The sequence below is a fragment of the Salmo salar genome, chromosome ssa13 (assembly GCF_905237065.1).
Source record: "Salmo salar chromosome ssa13, Ssal_v3.1, whole genome shotgun sequence".
In the NCBI taxonomy this organism is placed as follows: Eukaryota; Metazoa; Chordata; class Actinopteri; order Salmoniformes; family Salmonidae; genus Salmo; species Salmo salar.
This window is the reverse complement of record NC_059454.1, coordinates 9,187,466-9,206,582: the sequence shown is the minus strand read 5'-3', so window position 1 is coordinate 9,206,582 and position 19,117 is coordinate 9,187,466. Positions and strand designations below refer to the sequence as shown.

Below are 19,117 nucleotides of genomic sequence, written 5' to 3'. Positions count from 1 at the left end.
CTCTGCAGCAGTAGTTACTGTACTATATTCTACATGACAACTCCTCCTCACCCGTCCAGGATGGACTCTCTGCAGCAGTAGTTACTGTACTATAGTCTACATGACAACTCCTCCTCACCCGTCCAGGATGGACTCTCTGCAGCAGTAGTTACTGTACTATATTCTACATGACAACTCCTCCTCACCCGTCCAGGATGGACTCTCTGCAGCAGTAGTTACTGTACTATATTCTACATGACAACTCCTCCTCACCCGTCCAGGATGGACTCTCTGCAGCAGTAGTTACTGTACTATATTCTACATGACAACTCCTCCTCACCCGTCCAGGATGGACTCTCTGCAGCAGTAGTTACTGTACTATATTCTACATGACAACTCCTCCTCACCCGTCCAGGATGGACTCTCTGCAGCAGTAGTTACTGTACTATAGTCTAAATGACAACTCCTCCTCACCCGTCCAGGATGGACTCTCTGCAGCTGTAGTTACCTTACTATATTCTACATGACAACTCCTCCTCACCCGTCCAGGATGGACTCTCTGCAGCAGTAGTTACCGTACTATATTCTACATGACAACTCCTCCTCACCCGTCCAGGATGGACTCTCTGCAGCAGTAGTTACCGTACTATAGTCTACATGACAACTCCTCCTCACCCGTCCAGGATGGACTCTCTGCAGCAGTAGTTACCGTACTATATTCTACATGACAACTCCTCCTCACCCGTCCAGGATGGACTCTCTGCAGCAGTAGTTACCGTACTATATTCTACATGACAACTCCTCCTCACCCGTCCAGGATGGACTCTCTGCAGCAGTAGTTACCGTACTATAGTCTACATGACAACTCCTCCTCACCCGTCCAGGATGGACTCTCTGCAGCAGTAGTTACCGTACTATATTCTACATGACAACTCCTCCTCACCCGTCCAGGATGGACTCTCTGCAGCAGTAGTTACTGTACTATAGTCTACATGACAACTCCTCCTCACCCGTCCAGGATGGACTCTCTGCAGCAGTAGTTACCGTACTATATTCTACATGACAACTCCTCCTCACCCGTCCAGGATGGACTCTCTGCAGCAGTAGTTACCGTACTATAGTCTACATGACAACTCCTCCTCACCCGTCCAGGATGGACTCTCTGCAGCAGTAGTTACTGTACTATATTCTACATGACAACTCCTCCTCACCCGTCCAGGATGGACTCTCTGCAGCAGTAGTTACTGTACTATATTCTACATGACAACTCCTCCTCACCCGTCCAGGATGGACTCTCTGCAGCAGTAGTTACTGTACTATATTCTACATGACAACTCCTCCTCACCCGTCCAGGATGGACTCTCTGCAGCAGTAGTTACTGTACTATAGTCTACATGACAACTCCTCCTCACCCGTCCAGGATGGACTCTCTGCAGCAGTAGTTACTGTACTATATTCTACATGACAACTCCTCCTCACCCGTCCAGGATGGACTCTCTGCAGCAGTAGTTACTGTACTATATTCTACATGACAACTACTCCTCACCCGTCCAGGATGGACTCTCTGCAGCAGTAGTTACTGTACTATATTCTACATGACAACTCCTCCTCACCCGTCCAGGATGGACTCTCTGCAGCAGTAGTTACTGTACTATATTCTACATGACAACTCCTCCTCACCCGTCCAGGATGGACTCTCTGCAGCAGTAGTTACTGTACTATATTCTACATGACAACTCCTCCTCACCCGTCCAGGATGGACTCTCTGCAGCAGTAGTTACTGTACTATATTCTACATGACAACTCCTCCTCACCCGTCCAGGATGGACTCTCTGCAGCAGTAGTTACTGTACTATAGTCTACATGACAACTCCTCCTCACCCGTCCAGGATGGACTCTCTGCAGCAGTAGTTACTGTACTATAGTCTACATGACAACTCCTCCTCACCCGTCCAGGATGGACTCTCTGCAGCAGTAGTTACTGTACTATAGTCTACATGACAACTCCTCCTCACCCGTCCAGGATGGACTCTCTGCAGCAGTAGTTACTGTACTATATTCTACATGACAACTCCTCCTCACCCGTCCAGGATGGACTCTCTGCAGCAGTAGTTACTGTACTATATTCTACATGACAACTCCTCCTCACCCGTCCAGGATGGACTCTCTGCAGCAGTAGTTACTGTACTATATTCTACATGACAACTCCTCCTCACCCGTCCAGGATGGACTCTCTGCAGCAGTAGTTACTGTACTATATTCTACATGACAACTCCTCCTCACCCGTCCAGGATGGACTCTCTGCAGCAGTAGTTACTGTACTATATTCTACATGACAACTCCTCCTCACCCGTCCAGGATGGACTCTCTGCAGCAGTAGTTACTGTACTATAGTCTACATGACAACTCCTCCTCACCCGTCCAGGATGGACTCTCTGCAGCAGTAGTTACTGTACTATATTCTACATGACAACTCCTCCTCACCCGTCCAGGATGGACTCTCTGCAGCAGTAGTTACTGTACTATATTCTACATGACAACTCCTCCTCACCCGTCCAGGATGGACTCTCTGCAGCAGTAGTTACTGTACTATATTCTACATGACAACTCCTCCTCACCCGTCCAGGATGGACTCTCTGCAGCAGTAGTTACTGTACTATATTCTACATGACAACTCCTCCTCACCCGTCCAGGATGGACTCTCTGCAGCAGTAGTTACTGTACTATATTCTACATGACAACTCCTCCTCACCCGTCCAGGATGGACTCTCTGCAGCAGTAGTTACTGTACTATATTCTACATGACAACTCCTCCTCACCCGTCCAGGATGGACTCTCTGCAGCAGTAGTTACTGTACTATATTCTACATGACAACTCCTCCTCACCCGTCCAGGATGGACTCTCTGCAGCAGTAGTTACTGTACTATAGTCTACATGACAACTCCTCCTCACCCGTCCAGGATGGACTCTCTGCAGCAGTAGTTACTGTACTATATTCTACATGACAACTCCTCCTCACCCGTCCAGGATGGACTCTCTGCAGCAGTAGTTACTGTACTATAGTCTACATGACAACTCCTCCTCACCCGTCCAGGATGGACTCTCTGCAGCAGTAGTTACTGCACTATATTCTACATGACAACTCCTCCTCACCCGTCCAGGATGGACTCTCTGCAGCAGTAGTTACTGTACTATATTCTACATGACAACTCCTCCTCACCCGTCCAGGATGGACTCTCTGCAGCAGTAGTTACTGTACTATATTCTACATGACAACTCCTCCTCACCCGTCCAGGATGGACTCTCTGCAGCAGTAGTTACTGTACTATATTCTACATGACAACTCCTCCTCACCCGTCCAGGATGGACTCTCTGCAGCAGTAGTTACCGTACTATAGTCTAAATGACAACTCCTCCTCACCCGTCCAGGATGGACTCTCTGCAGCTGTAGTTACCTTACTATATTCTACATGACAACTCCTCCTCACCCGTCCAGGATGGACTCTCTGCAGCAGTAGTTACCGTACTATATTCTACATGATAACTCCTCCTCACCCGTCCAGGATGGACTCTCTGCAGCAGTAGTTACCGTACTATAGTCTACATGACAACTCCTCCTCACCCGTCCAGGATGGACTCTCTGCAGCAGTAGTTACCGTACTATATTCTACATGACAACTCCTCCTCACCCGTCCAGGATGGACTCTCTGCAGCAGTAGTTACCGTACTATAGTCTACATGACAACTCCTCCTCACCCGTCCAGGATGGACTCTCTGCAGCAGTAGTTACCGTACTATATTCTACATGACAACTCCTCCTCACCCGTCCAGGATGGACTCTCTGCAGCAGTAGTTACCGTACTATATTCTACATGACAACTCCTCCTCACCCGTCCAGGATGGACTCTCTGCAGCAGTAGTTACCGTACTATATTCTACATGACAACTCCTCCTCACCCGTCCAGGATGGACTCTCTGCAGCAGTAGTTACCGTACTATATTCTACATGACAACTCCTCCTCACCCGTCCAGGATGGACTCTCTGCAGCAGTAGTTACCGTACTATATTCTACATGACAACTCCTCCTCACCCGTCCAGGATGGACTCTCTGCAGCAGTAGTTACCGTACTATATTCTACATGACAACTCCTCCTCACCCGTCCAGGATGGACTCTCTGCAGCAGTAGTTACCGTACTATAGTCTACATGACAACTCCTCCTCACCCGTCCGGGATGGACTCTCTGCAGCAGTAGTTACCGTACTATAGTCTACATGACAACTCCTCCTCACCCGTCCAGGATGGACTCTCTGCAGCAGTAGTTACCGTACTATAGTCTACATGACAACTCCTCCTCACCCGTCCAGGATGGACTCTCTGCAGCAGTAGTTACCGTACTATAGTCTACATGACAACTCCTCCTCACCCGTCCAGGATGGACTCTCTGCAGCAGTAGTTACCGTACTATATTCTACATGACAACTCCTCCTCACCCGTCCAGGATGGACTCTCTGCAGCAGTAGTTACCGTACTATATTCTACATGACAACTCCTCCTCACCCGTCCAGGATGGACTCTCTGCAGCAGTAGTTACTGTACTATATTCTACATGACAACTCCTCCTCACCCGTCCAGGATGGACTCTCTGCAGCAGTAGTTACTGTACTATATTCTACATGACAACTCCTCCTCACCCGTCCAGGATGGACTCTCTGCAGCAGTAGTTACTGTACTATAGTCTACATGACAACTCCTCCTCACCCGTCCAGGATGGACTCTCTGCAGCAGTAGTTACTGTACTATAGTCTACATGACAACTCCTCCTCACCCGTCCCGGATGGACTCTCTGCAGCAGTAGTTACTGTACTATAGTCTACATGACAACTCCTCCTCACCCGTCCAGGATGGACTCTCTGCAGCAGTAGTTACTGTACTATATTCTACATGACAACTCCTCCTCACCCGTCCAGGATGGACTCTCTGCAGCAGTAGTTACTGTACTATAGTCTACATGACAACTCCTCCTCACCCGTCCAGGATGGACTCTCTGCAGCAGTAGTTACTGTACTATATTCTACATGACAACTCCTCCTCACCCGTCCAGGATGGACTCTCTGCAGCAGTAGTTACTGTACTATATTCTACATGACAACTCCTCCTCACCCGTCCAGGATGGACTCTCTGCAGCAGTAGTTACTGTACTATATTCTACATGACAACTCCTCCTCACCCGTCCAGGATGGACTCTCTGCAGCAGTAGTTACTGTACTATATTCTACATGACAACTCCTCCTCACCCGTCCAGGATGGACTCTCTGCAGCAGTAGTTACTGTACTATATTCTACATGACAACTCCTCCTCACCCGTCCAGGATGGACTCTCTGCAGCAGTAGTTACTGTACTATATTCTACATGACAACTCCTCCTCACCCGTCCAGGATGGACTCTCTGCAGCAGTAGTTACTGTACTATAGTCTACATGACAACTCCTCCTCACCCGTCCAGGATGGACTCTCTGCAGCGGTAGTTACTGTACTATAGTCTACATGACAACTCCTCCTCACCCGTCCAGGATGGACTCTCTGCAGCGGTAGTTACTGTACTATAGTCTACATGACAACTCCTCCTCACCCGTCCAGGATGGACTCTCTGCAGCGGTAGTTACTGTACTATATTCTACATGACAACTCCTCCTCACCCGTCCAGGATGGACTCTCTGCAGCAGTAGTTACTGTACTATATTCTACATGACAACTCCTCCTCACCCGTCCAGGATGGACTCTCTGCAGCAGTAGTTACTGTACTATATTCTACATGACAACTCCTCCTCACCCGTCCAGGATGGACTCTCTGCAGCAGTAGTTACTGTACTATATTCTACATGACAACTCCTCCTCACCCGTCCAGGATGGACTCTCTGCAGCAGTAGTTACTGTACTATAGTCTACATGACAACTCCTCCTCACCCGTCCAGGATGGACTCTCTGCAGCAGTAGTTACTGTACTATAGTCTACATGACAACTCCTCCTCACCCGTCCAGGATGGACTCTCTGCAGCAGTAGTTACTGTACTATAGTCTACATGACAACTCCTCCTCACCCGTCCAGGATGGACTCTCTGCAGCAGTAGTTACTGTACTATAGTCTACATGACAACTCCTCCTCACCCGTCCAGGATGGACTCTCTGCAGCAGTAGTTACTGTACTATATTCTACATGACAACTCCTCCTCACCCGTCCAGGATGGACTCTCTGCAGCAGTAGTTACTGTACTATATTCTACATGACAACTCCTCCTCACCCGTCCAGGATGGACTCTCTGCAGCAGTAGTTACTGTACTATATTCTACATGACAACTCCTCCTCACCCGTCCAGGATGGACTCTCTGCAGCAGTAGTTACTGTACTATATTCTACATGACAACTCCTCCTCACCCGTCCAGGATGGACTCTCTGCAGCAGTAGTTACTGTACTATATTCTACATGACAACTCCTCCTCACCCGTCCAGGATGGACTCTCTGCAGCAGTAGTTACTGTACTATATTCTACATGACAACTCCTCCTCACCCGTCCAGGATGGACTCTCTGCAGCAGTAGTTACTGTACTATAGTCTACATGACAACTCCTCCTCACCCGTCCAGGATGGACTCTCTGCAGCAGTAGTTACTGTACTATAGTCTACATGACAACTCCTCCTCACCCGTCCAGGATGGACTCTCTGCAGCAGTAGTTACTGTACTATAGTCTACATGACAACTCCTCCTCACCCGTCCAGGATGGACTCTCTGCAGCAGTAGTTACTGTACTATATTCTACATGACAACTCCTCCTCACCCGTCCAGGATGGACTCTCTGCAGCAGTAGTTACTGTACTATATTCTACATGACAACTCCTCCTCACCCGTCCAGGATGGACTCTCTGCAGCAGTAGTTACTGTACTATATTCTACATGACAACTCCTCCTCACCCGTCCAGGATGGACTCTCTGCAGCAGTAGTTACTGTACTATATTCTACATGACAACTCCTCCTCACCCGTCCAGGATGGACTCTCTGCAGCAGTAGTTACTGTACTATATTCTACATGACAACTCCTCCTCACCCGTCCAGGATGGACTCTCTGCAGCAGTAGTTACTGTACTATAGTCTACATGACAACTCCTCCTCACCCGTCCAGGATGGACTCTCTGCAGCAGTAGTTACTGTACTATATTCTACATGACAACTCCTCCTCACCCGTCCAGGATGGACTCTCTGCAGCAGTAGTTACTGTACTATATTCTACATGACAACTCCTCCTCACCCGTCCAGGATGGACTCTCTGCAGCAGTAGTTACTGTACTATAGTCTACATGACAACTCCTCCTCACCCGTCCAGGATGGACTCTCTGCAGCAGTAGTTACTGTACTATATTCTACATGACAACTCCTCCTCACCCGTCCAGGATGGACTCTCTGCAGCAGTAGTTACTGTACTATATTCTACATGACAACTCCTCCTCACCCGTCCAGGATGGACTCTCTGCAGCAGTAGTTACTGTACTATATTCTACATGACAACTCCTCCTCACCCGTCCAGGATGGACTCTCTGCAGCAGTAGTTACTGTACTATATTCTACATGACAACTCCTCCTCACCCGTCCAGGATGGACTCTCTGCAGCAGTAGTTACTGTACTATAGTCTACATGACAACTCCTTTCACCCGTCCAGGATGGACTCTCTGCAGCAGTAGTTACTGTACTATATTCTACATGACAACTCCTCCTCACCCGTCCAGGATGGACTCTCTGCAGCAGTAGTTACTGTACTATATTCTACATGACAACTCCTCCTCACCCGTCCAGGATGGACTCTCTGCAGCAGTAGTTACTGTACTATAGTCTACATGACAACTCCTCCTCACCCGTCCAGGATGGACTCTCTGCAGCAGTAGTTACTGTACTATATTCTACATGACAACTCCTCCTCACCCGTCCAGGATGGACTCTCTGCAGCAGTAGTTACTGTACTATAGTCTACATGACAACTCCTCGTCACCCGTCCAGGATGGACTCTCTGCAGCAGTAGTTACTGTACTATAGTCTACATGACAACTCCTCCTCACCCGTCCAGGATGGACTCTCTGCAGCAGTAGTTACTGTACTATAGTCTACATGACAACTCCTCCTCACCCGTCCAGGATGGACTCTCTGCAGCAGTAGTTACTGTACTATATTCTACATGACAACTCCTCCTCACCCGTCCAGGATGGACTCTCTGCAGCAGTAGTTACTGTACTATATTCTACATGACAACTCCTCCTCACCCGTCCAGGATGGACTCTCTGCAGCAGTAGTTACTGTACTATATTCTACATGACAACTCCTCCTCACCCGTCCAGGATGGACTCTCTGCAGCAGTAGTTACTGTACTATAGTCTACATGACAACTCCTCCTCACCCGTCCAGGATGGACTCTCTGCAGCAGTAGTTACTGTACTATATTCTACATGACAACTCCTCCTCACCCGTCCAGGATGGACTCTCTGCAGCAGTAGTTACTGTACTATATTCTACATGACAACTCCTCCTCACCCGTCCAGGATGGACTCTCTGCAGCAGTAGTTACTGTACTATAGTCTACATGACAACTCCTCCTCACCCGTCCAGGATGGACACTCTGCAGCAGTAGTTACTGTACTATATTCTACATGACAACTCCTCCTCACCCGTCCAGGATGGACTCTCTGCAGCAGTAGTTACTGTACTATATTCTACATGACAACTCCTCCTCACCCGTCCAGGATGGACTCTCTGCAGCAGTAGTTACTGTACTATATTCTACATGACAACTCCTCCTCACCCGTCCAGGATGGACTCTCTGCAGCAGTAGTTACTGTACTATATTCTACATGACAACTCCTCCTCACCCGTCCAGGATGGACTCTCTGCAGCAGTAGTTACTGTACTATATTCTACATGACAACTCCTCCTCACCCGTCCAGGATGGACTCTCTGCAGCAGTAGTTACTGTACTATATTCTACATGACAACTCCTCCTCACCCGTCCAGGATGGACTCTCTGCAGCAGTAGTTACTGTACTATAGTCTACATGACAACTCCTCCTCACCCGTCCAGGATGGACTCTCTGCAGCAGTAGTTACTGTACTATATTCTACATGACAACTCCTCCTCACCCGTCCAGGATGGACTCTCTGCAGCAGTAGTTACTGTACTATATTCTACATGACAACTCCTCCTCACCCGTCCAGGATGGACTCTCTGCAGCAGTAGTTACTGTACTATAGTCTACATGACAACTCCTCCTCACCCGTCCAGGATGGACTCTCTGCAGCAGTAGTTACTGTACTATATTCTACATGACAACTCCTCCTCACCCGTCCAGGATGGACTCTCTGCAGCAGTAGTTACTGTACTATATTCTACATGACAACCCCTCCTCACCCGTCCAGGATGGACTCTCTGCAGCAGTAGTTACTGTACTATATTCTACATGACAACCCCTCCTCACCCGTCCAGGATGGACTCTCTGCAGCAGTAGTTACTGTACTATATTCTACATGACAACCCCTCCTCACCCGTCCAGGATGGACTCTCTGCAGCAGTAGTTACTGTACTATATTCTACATGACAACCCCTCCTCACCCGTCCAGGATGGACTCTCTGCAGCAGTAGTTACTGTACTATATTCTACATGACAACTCCTCCTCACCCGTCCAGGATGGACTCTCTGCAGCAGTAGTTACTGTACTATAGTCTACATGACAACTCCTCCTCACCCGTCCAGGATGGACTCTCTGCAGCAGTAGTTACTGTACTATATTCTACATGACAACTCCTCCTCACCCGTCCAGGATGGACTCTCTGCAGCAGTAGTTACTGTACTATATTCTACATGACAACCCCTCCTCACCCGTCCAGGATGGACTCTCTGCAGCAGTAGTTACTGTACTATATTCTACATGACAACCCCTCCTCACCCGTCCAGGATGGACTCTCTGCAGCAGTAGTTACTGTACTATATTCTACATGACAACCCCTCCTCACCCGTCCAGGATGGACTCTCTGCAGCAGTAGAGGTTGTCAAACTTCTGCTTCGTAACCGAGTCGTTCACATTCATGGCCGGGACACACAGCTTGCCTGCCTTGGACAGCTGGTACAACCTGAGAATAAAGGAAATAAAGAAGACAGTCTTTAAGGTGAGCCACAGACTAACGGAGAATAAACTGGACCAATGACAAAAAAGTTGAAAAAAATATCTCTTCTTGCTGTGAATGTATTTGACCAATGTTTTAGGAAAGCTCTTTCTCACCTGTGGACTCCAGTAACACTCTCCTCCACGATGCCCTGAGCCTTCTTGAACACGCTGGGGTACTTCTTATAAACCCAGTGGGTCAGATCCCCTCCGTCATCCAGAATCTAACAATAACAGCACAATGATAATATATATATATATATATACAAATGGTGAAGTCAACAATCACCTTCCACAGTAGGGTGGGGCATCACTGCATCAATGATCAATGTCAAGCAGACATTGGGGGCGAATGTGTGTGCATTTCCATTATCTGAAATATTTGCATGATTTTGCTTGCCTAGTATGGAGTTTTCAGTACTGGGACTATTCCAATGGTTCAATTGTGCCTGGTAAGTTAAATCAAGCACGTCTCAAGTGCATACATATTGTAAATTTTTGACCCAGGTCTGACGTAAAATCTATTATTGAATAGTTTAGTATTTAGGTACCATGTTGGCCTGCCAGCCTTCTTTGTTGACACAGCGGTCAATGCACCACCAAAAATCATCCTCTGACTCGCCCTTCCATGCAAACACAGGCACACCTGTAGGGGAGAGGAGAGAGAGAGGGGAAGAGAGAGGAAGAGAGAGATGAAGAAGAGGCTAGTATTTATTATGGCTGGGGGAGAGGGAGAGAGAAAATGAGGATGAAACTTTTATAACGGCTTGAGACAGCGGGTGGGGGTAGGGGGGAAAGAGAGATAGAGACAGAAAGAGAGAGAGACAGAAAGACAAAGAGACAGAAAGATAGAGAGACAGAAAGACAAAAAGAGACCGAGAGAGACAGAAAGCGAGACAGAAAGACAAAGAGAGCGAGACAGAAAGAGAGAGAGAAAAAGACAGAGAGAAAAAAAAGAGACAGAAAGAGACAGAGACAGTGAGAGACAGAAAGAGGGAGAGACAGAAAGAGAGACAGAGAGAGAGCGAGAGAGAGAAAGAGAGAGACAGGAAGAGAGAGGGAGAGAAAGAAAGAGAAAGAGAGAGAGCGAGACAGAAAGAGAAAGAGAGCGAGACAGAGAGAGAAAGAGCCACAGAGAGAAAGAGAGCGAGAGACAGAAAGAGACAGAGACACAGAGAGAAAGAGAGCGAGAGACAGAAAGAGACACAGAGAGAAAGAGAGCGAGAGACAGAAAGAGACACAGAGAGAAAGAGAGCGAGAGACAGAAAGAGACAGAGACACAGAGGGAAAGAGAGCGAGAGACAGAAATAGACAGAGAGAAAGAGAGAGACAGAAAGAGACAGAGACACAGAGAGAAAGAGAGAGAGACAGAAAGAGACAGAGACACAGACACAGAGAGAAAGAGAGCGAGACAGAAAGAGACAGAGACACAGAGAGAAAGAGAGCGAGACAGAAAGAGACAGAGACACAGAGAGAAAGAGAGCGAGACAGAAAGAGACAGAGACACAGAGAGAAAGAGAGCGAGACAGAAAGAGACAGAGACACAGAGAGAAAGAGAGAGACAGAAAGAGACAGAGACACAGAGAGAAAGAGAGAGAGACAGAAAGAGACAGAGACACAGACACAGACAGAAAGAGACAGAGACACAGAGGAAAAGAGAGCGAGAGACAGAAAGAGACAGACACAGAGAGAAAGAGAGAGAGACAGAAAGAGACAGAGACACAGAGGAAAAGAGAGCGAGACAGAAAGAGACAGAGACACAGAGAGAAAGAGAGAGACAGAAAGAGACAGAGACACAGAGAGAAAGAGAGCGAGACAGAAAGAGACAGAGACACAGAGAGAAAGAGAGCGAGACAGAAACAGAGCGACAGAAAGAGAGAGAGATGGTCCACTATGTGATGTGTGTTCTTACCAGTCTCTGCCAGGGCAGCAGCCACCTCGTTCTGAGTAGAGTAGATGTTACAGGCTGTCCAACGACACTGAGCTCCAAGAGCTACCAGGGTCTCTATCAGAACCTGGGGGTAACACACAAACACACACACGATAAGCTCTTACATTGAGGCAAATGTAAACCATAAAAAATAACACCAAAATCTATCTATCAAGCTGTAATCTGACATGTCTGGAGCAAAGTGCTTTAAGACAAGCTGTTCATCATCTCTGAATGTCTGATTCATTTGACAGTCAGGAAAGGCAAAGACAGTATGATTGTATTACTGGAGGAGGCAGCAACAACAACAAAAAGCCACTATCTTTGCCCTAGTTAGAGGCTTCTCATATACTGTAGGTCTATGGATCTAAGATGGTGTATGGTGGAGGAGAAAGCAAGTTAACCTACTGCAGTCTGAGCTGTGATGTGGGTGCAGCCCACTATCTTTGCCCCAGCTAGAGGTTTCTCAGCCTGGGCTCTCTTCCTCAGGGAGATCAGGGCTGACATATCTGTGGGGGGGAGGGAGATACAGAGAGCGGGATAGAGGTGAGAGGTTAAGGATTTGGATGTGGGAGAGCAAAACAGTGAATGAGAGATTAAAACTGTAATATCTTATGTTTCACCGAGTCTTGGATGAACGACGACGTTAAGAACATACAACTGGCTGGTTATACACTCTATCGACAGGATAGAACAGCAGACTCTGGTAAGACACGGGGCGGGGGCCTATGCATATATATAAACAACAGCTGGTGCACGATATCTAAGGAAGTCTCGAGGTTTTGCTCGCCTGGGGTAGAGCATTTCATGATAAGCTGTAGACAACACTATCAACCTAGAGAGTTTTCTTCTGAATTTTTTATAGCTGTCTACATACCACCACAGACAGATGCTGGCACTAAAACCGCACTCAATGAGCTGTATACCGCCATAAGCAAACAGGAAAATGCTCATCCAGAGTCAGCACTCCTAGTGGCCGGGGACTTTAATGCAGGGAAGCTTAAATCAGTTTTACATAATTTCTATCAGCATGTTAAATGTGCAACCAGAGGGAAAAAAATTCTAGACCACCTTTACTCCTCAAACAGAGAAGCGTACAAAGCTCTCCATCGCCCTCCATTTGGCAAATCTGACCATAATTCTATCCTCCTGATTCCTGCTTACAAGCAAAACATTTAAGCAGGAAGCACAAGTGACTCAGTCTATAAAAAAAAGTGGCCAGATGAAGCGGATGCTAAACTACAGTTTTGCTAGCACAGACTGGAATATGTTCCGGCATTCTTCCGATGGCATTGAGGAGTACACCACATCAGTCACTGGCTTTATCAATAAGTGCACCGGGGACGTCTTCACCACAGTGACCGTGCATATCCCAACCAGAAGCCATAGATTACAGGCAACATTCACACCGAGCAAAAGGGTAGAGCTGCAGCTTTCAAGGAGCGGAAGCTTATAAGAACCCAGAAGCTTATAAGAAATCCCGCTATGCCCTCCGACGAACCATCAAACAGGCAAAGCATCAATAGAGGACTAAAATCAAATCGTACTACACCGGCTGTGATGCTCGTCGGATGTGGCAGAGCTTGCAAACTATTACAGACTACAAAGGGAAGCACAGCCGAGAGCTGCCCAGTGACACGAGCCTACCAGACAAGATAAATAACATCTATGCTCGCTTCGAGGCAAGTAACACTGAAACATGCATGAGAGCGTCAGCTGTTCTGGATGACTTTGTGATCACGCTCTCCGCAGCCGATGTGAGGTAGACCTTTAAACAGGTCACCATTCACAAGGCCGCAAGGCCAGACGGATTACCAGGACGTGGACTGCGAGCATGCACTGACCAACTGGCAAGTGTCTACACTGACATTTTCAACCTCTCCCTGTCTGAGTTTGTAATACCAACATGTTTCAAGCAGACCACCATAGTTCCTGTGCCTAAGAACACTAAGGTAACCTGCCTAAATGACTACCGATCCGTAGCACTCACGTATGTAGCCATGAAATGCTTCGAAAGGCTGGTCATGGCTCACATCAACACCATTATCCCAGAAACCTTAGACCCACTCCAATTTGCATACCGCACCAACAGATCCACAGATGATGCAATCTCTATTGCACTCCACACTGCCCTTTCACACCTGGACAAAAGGAACACCTATGTGAGAATGCTATTCATTGACTACAGCTCAGCGTTCAACACCATAGTGCCCTCAAAGCTCATCACCAAGCTAAGGATCCTGGGACTAAACACCTCCCTCTGCAACTGGATCCTGGACTTCCTGACGGGCCACCCCCAGGTGGTAAGGGTAGGCAACAACACATCTGCCACACTGATCCTCAACACGGGGGGCCCCTCAGGGGTGCGTGCTCAGTCCCCTCCTGTACTCCCTGTTCACTCATGACTGCACGGCCAGGCACAACTCCAACACCATCATTAAGATTGCTGATGACACAACAGCGGTAGGCCTGATCACGACAACGATGAGACAGCCTATAGGGAGGAGGTCAGAGACCTGACCGTGTGGTGCAAGGACAACAACCTCTCCCTCAACGTGATCAAGACAAAGGAAATTATTGTGGACAACAGGAAAAGGAGGACCGAGTACGCCACCATTCTCATCAACGGGTCTGTAGTGGAGCAGGTTGAGAGCTTCAAGTTCATTGGCGTCCACATCACCAACAAACTATCATGGTCCAGTCACACCAAGACAGTTGTGAAGAGGGCACGACAAAACCTATTCCCCCTCAGGAGACTGAAAAGATTTGGCATGGGTCCTCAGATCCTCAAAACGTTTTACAGCTGCACCATCGAGAGCATCCTTACAGGTTGCATCACTGCCTGGTATGGCAACTGCTCGGCCTCCGACTGCAAGGCACTACAGAGGGTAATGTGCACCACTCAGTACATCACCAGAGCCAAGCTTCCTGCCATCCAGGACCTCTATACCAGGCGGTGTCAGAGAAAAGCCCTAAAAATTGTCAAAGACTCCAGCCACCCTAGTCATAGACCCTAGTTATAGACTCTCTGCTACTACACGGGAAGCGGTACCGGAGCACCAATTCTAGGTCCAAGAGGCTTCTAAACAGCTTTTACTCCTAAGCCATAAGACTCCTGAACAGCTAATCAAATGGCTACCCAGACTATTTTCACCCCCCCCCCTTCTACACTGCCGCTACTCTCTATTACCATCTATGCATAGTCACTTTAATAACTCTACCTACATGTACATATTACCTCAATGACCAAGACACTGGTGCCCCCGCACATTGACTCTGTACCGGTACCCCCTGTATATAGCCTGGGCTATTCTTATTTACTGCTACTCTTTAATTATTTATTATTTTCTCTTACTTTTGTTAAGGTATTTTCTTAAAACTGCATTGTTGGTTAAGGGCTTGTAAGTAAGCATTTTCTGTATGGTCTACACCTGTTGTATTCGGGCGCATGTGACAAATACAATTTGATACGAGGATAGGAGAAGCAGGAATAAATATGAAAAAGAGGCAAGTGGAAAGATAACGACAGATGGAGCACATTTGTGACACATTTCAGGAAACTAGGCATATGTCACGGATCACCACTTCACAGCCATTTGAACATAAATCGTATTTTTTTTTTAAATCAAAATACATTTTTGTCCAGAAATGCCTTCTGGAACATTTGAACTTTCACGTGCCTTAATAACGAACTTGTATGCCATCTGTAAATACGAATAAAATTGTTAAATTACGAGCCTAGTTGGTTTAGCCGCAGAAAAAGCCAGCAACCTTCCCGCTAGCAATGATTGGCTGAGATAATGAGTGGACATGCCGAGAGATGAGTTTGGTTTGGTCTGCCATATAGCACACTTCTGTCTATTTGAGCTGGTTAGTATGTCTATGTAATTCTGTCTAACACGTTTTTTTATTTTTTATATATTGCTTAGTAGTACTGAACTCCACTTTGTGGAGGACCGAGTTTAGAAATCAGTGGAATTAGAGTATGATAGCTAAGGAGATGGAGAAAACACCTGTCTCCGGATTACATCTTCAAACTAAGGGCAACCACGGCATGTGTGCTTCCGGGTTTTGGAGCGAGTAGTCGTGCTGCACTCCGCTCCGCAGGTAATATTACATCTCATTACATTACAACGGTTTGATTTGTTTGATTTGAGCAATTTTTTAGCTAGCTACTTAGCTGTCTTTGTATCAAAGATAATTGTGTAGTTTAGAGTAATTATCGAGGTTAGCTAGCCAGCTATTTTCGTCCGAAGCGCCGCGCCACCGTTCTCCTACTTAGTCAACAACTGCTAGCTAGCTAGCCAACTTCTACCGACTAGCAGCACTGTAGAAACTAATACATTACAACGGAACGATTTGATTACTGTAGTGTTAGCTAGCTACATAGTTGTCTTTGCTGTCTTTGTATCTAAGATAATTGTGTAGTTAGAGTAATTATCGAGGTTAGCTAGCCAGCTATTTTCGTCCGCCGCGCCGCGCCACCGTTCTTCTACTTAGTCAACACTGCTAGCTAGCGAACTTCTACCGACTAGCAGCACTGTAGGAACTAATACATTACAACGGAACAATTTGATTAGTGTAGTGTTAGCTAGCTACATAGTTGTCTTTGCTGTCTTTGTATCTAAGATAATTGTGTAGTTTAAAGTAATTATCGAGGTTAGCTAGCCAGGTTAGCTAGTGTTAGCTAGCTACATAGTTGCCTTTGTATCATGATAAGGTGTAGCACTGAAACTATCGAGGTGACCTAGCCAGCTACACTTTCAAACAAAGTCAACAACGCAGCCACTGCTAGCTAGCCTACTTTACCAGCCAGCAGTACTGTATCATTTTAGTCATTTTAGTCAATAAGTTGTCTTTGTCATAGTTTGTCATAGTTTGATAATTGTGTAGTTTAGAGTAATTATCGAGGTTAGCTGGCCAGCTATTTTCGTCCCCCGCGACGCCATTTCCAAACCTAGCCAACTATTACCGACGAGCAGCATTGTAGAAACTAAATACATTACAAAGGAACGTCTTGATTAGTGTTATGTTAGCTAGCTACATAGTTGCCTTTGTATCATGATAAGGTGTAGTACTGAAACTATCGAGGTTACCTAGCCAGCTACACTTTCAAACAAAGTCAACAACGCAGCCACTGCTAGCTAGCCTACTTCACCAGCCAGCAGTACTGTATCATTTTAATCATTTTAGTCAATAAGATTTTTGCAACGTAAGCTTAACTTTCTGAACATTCGAGACGTGTAGTCCACTTGTCATTCCAATCTCCTTTGCATTAGCGTAGCCTCTTCTGTAGCCTGTCAACTATGTGTCTGTCTATCCCTGTTCTCTCCCCTCTGCACAGGCCATACAAACGCTTCACACCGCGTGGCCGCTGCCACTCTAACCTGGTGGTCCCAGCACGCACGACCCAAGTGGAGTTCCAGGTCTCCGGCAGCCTCTGGAACTGCCGGTCTGCGGCCAACAAGGCAGAGTTCATCTCAGCCTATGCTACCCTCCAGTCCCTCGACTTCTTGGCGCTGACGGAAACATGGATTACCACAGATAACACTGCTACTCCTACTGCTCTCTCCTCGTCTGCCCACGTGTTCTCGCACACCCCGAGAGCTTCTGGTCAGTGGGGTGGTGGCACTGGGATCCTCATCTCTCCCAAGTGGACATTCTCTCTTTCTCCCCTGACCCATCTGTCTATCGCCTCCTTTGAATTCCATGCTGTCACAGTTACCAGCCCTTTCAAGCTTAACATCTTTATCATTTATTGCCCTCCAGGTTCCCTTGGAGAGTTCATCAATGAGCTTGACGCCTTGATAAGTTCCTTTCCTGAGGATGGCTCACCTCTCACAGTTCTGGGTGACTTTAACCTCCCCACGTCTACCTTTGACTCTTTCCTCTCTGCCTCCTTCTTTCCACTCCTCTCCTCTTTTGACCTCACCCTCTCACCTTCCCCCCCTACTCACAAGGCAGGCAATACGCTTGACCTCATCTTTACTAGATGCTGTTCTTCCACTAATCTCATTGCAACTCCCCTCCAAGTCTCCGACCACTACCTTGTATCCTTTTCCCTCTCGCTCTCATCCAACACTTCTCACTCTGCCCCTACTCGGATGGTATTGCGCCATCCCAACCTTCGCTCTCTCTCCCCCGCTACTCTCTCCTCTTCCATCCTATCATCTCTTCCCTCTGCTCAAACCTTCTCCAACCTATCTCCTGATTCTGCCTCCTCAACCCTCCTCTCCTCCCTTTCTGCATCCTTTGACTCTCTATGTCCCCTATCCTCCAGGCCGGCTCGGTCCTCCCCTCCTGCTCCGTGGCTTGACGACTCATTGCAAGCTCACAGAACAGGGCTCCGGGCAGCCGAGCGGAAATGGAGGAAAACTCGCCTCCTGCGGACCTGGCATCCTTTCACTCCCTCCTCTCTACATTTTCCTCTTCTGTCTCTGCTGCTAAAGCCACTTTCTACCACTCTAAATTCCAAGCATCTGCCTCTAACCCTAGGAAGCTCTTCGCCACCTTCTCCTCCCTCCTGAATCCTCCTCCCCCTCCCCCCCCTCCTCCCTCTCTGTGGATGACTTCGTCAACCATTTTGAAAAGAAGGTCGACGACATCCGATCCTCGTTTGCTAAGTCAAACGACACCGCTGGTCCTGCTCACACTGCCCTACCGTGTGCTTTGACCTCTTTCTCCCCTCTCTCTCCAGATGAAATCTCGCCTCTTGTGACGGCCGGCCGCCGAACAACCTGCCTGCTTGACCCTATCCCCTCCTCTCTTCTCCAGACCATTTCCGGAGACCTTCTCCCTTACCTCACCTCGCTCATCAACTCATCCTTGACCGCTGTCTACGTCCCTTCCGTCTTCAAGAGAGCGAGAGTTGCACCCCTTCTGAAAAAACCTACACTCGATCCCTCCGATGTCAACAACTACAGACCAGTATCCCTTCTTTCTTTTCTCTCCAAAACTCTTGAACGTGCTGTCCTTGGCTAGCTCTCCTGCTATCTCTCTCAGAAT

At 47.5% G+C, this 19,117-nt stretch overlaps 1 protein-coding gene across 3 annotated transcripts in view; it reads right to left on the bottom strand.

Annotated features, from left to right (window-relative positions):
• Positions 1-19,117, bottom strand: part of LOC106566385 (S-adenosylhomocysteine hydrolase-like protein 1) — a 66,836-nt gene that overhangs the window by 11,751 nt on the left and 35,968 nt on the right. For all 3 annotated transcript variants that reach the window (XM_045692884.1, XM_045692885.1, XM_045692886.1), the window contains exons 4-8: positions 12,521-12,621; positions 12,095-12,197; positions 10,734-10,828; positions 10,300-10,406; positions 10,034-10,150 (exon numbers count right to left, since the gene is read on the bottom strand). In XM_045692884.1, coding sequence (XP_045548840.1) covers positions 10,034-10,150; positions 10,300-10,406; positions 10,734-10,828; positions 12,095-12,197; positions 12,521-12,621 — 523 coding nt within the window. The remainder of the gene's footprint in view (positions 1-10,033; positions 10,151-10,299; positions 10,407-10,733; positions 10,829-12,094; positions 12,198-12,520; positions 12,622-19,117) is intronic.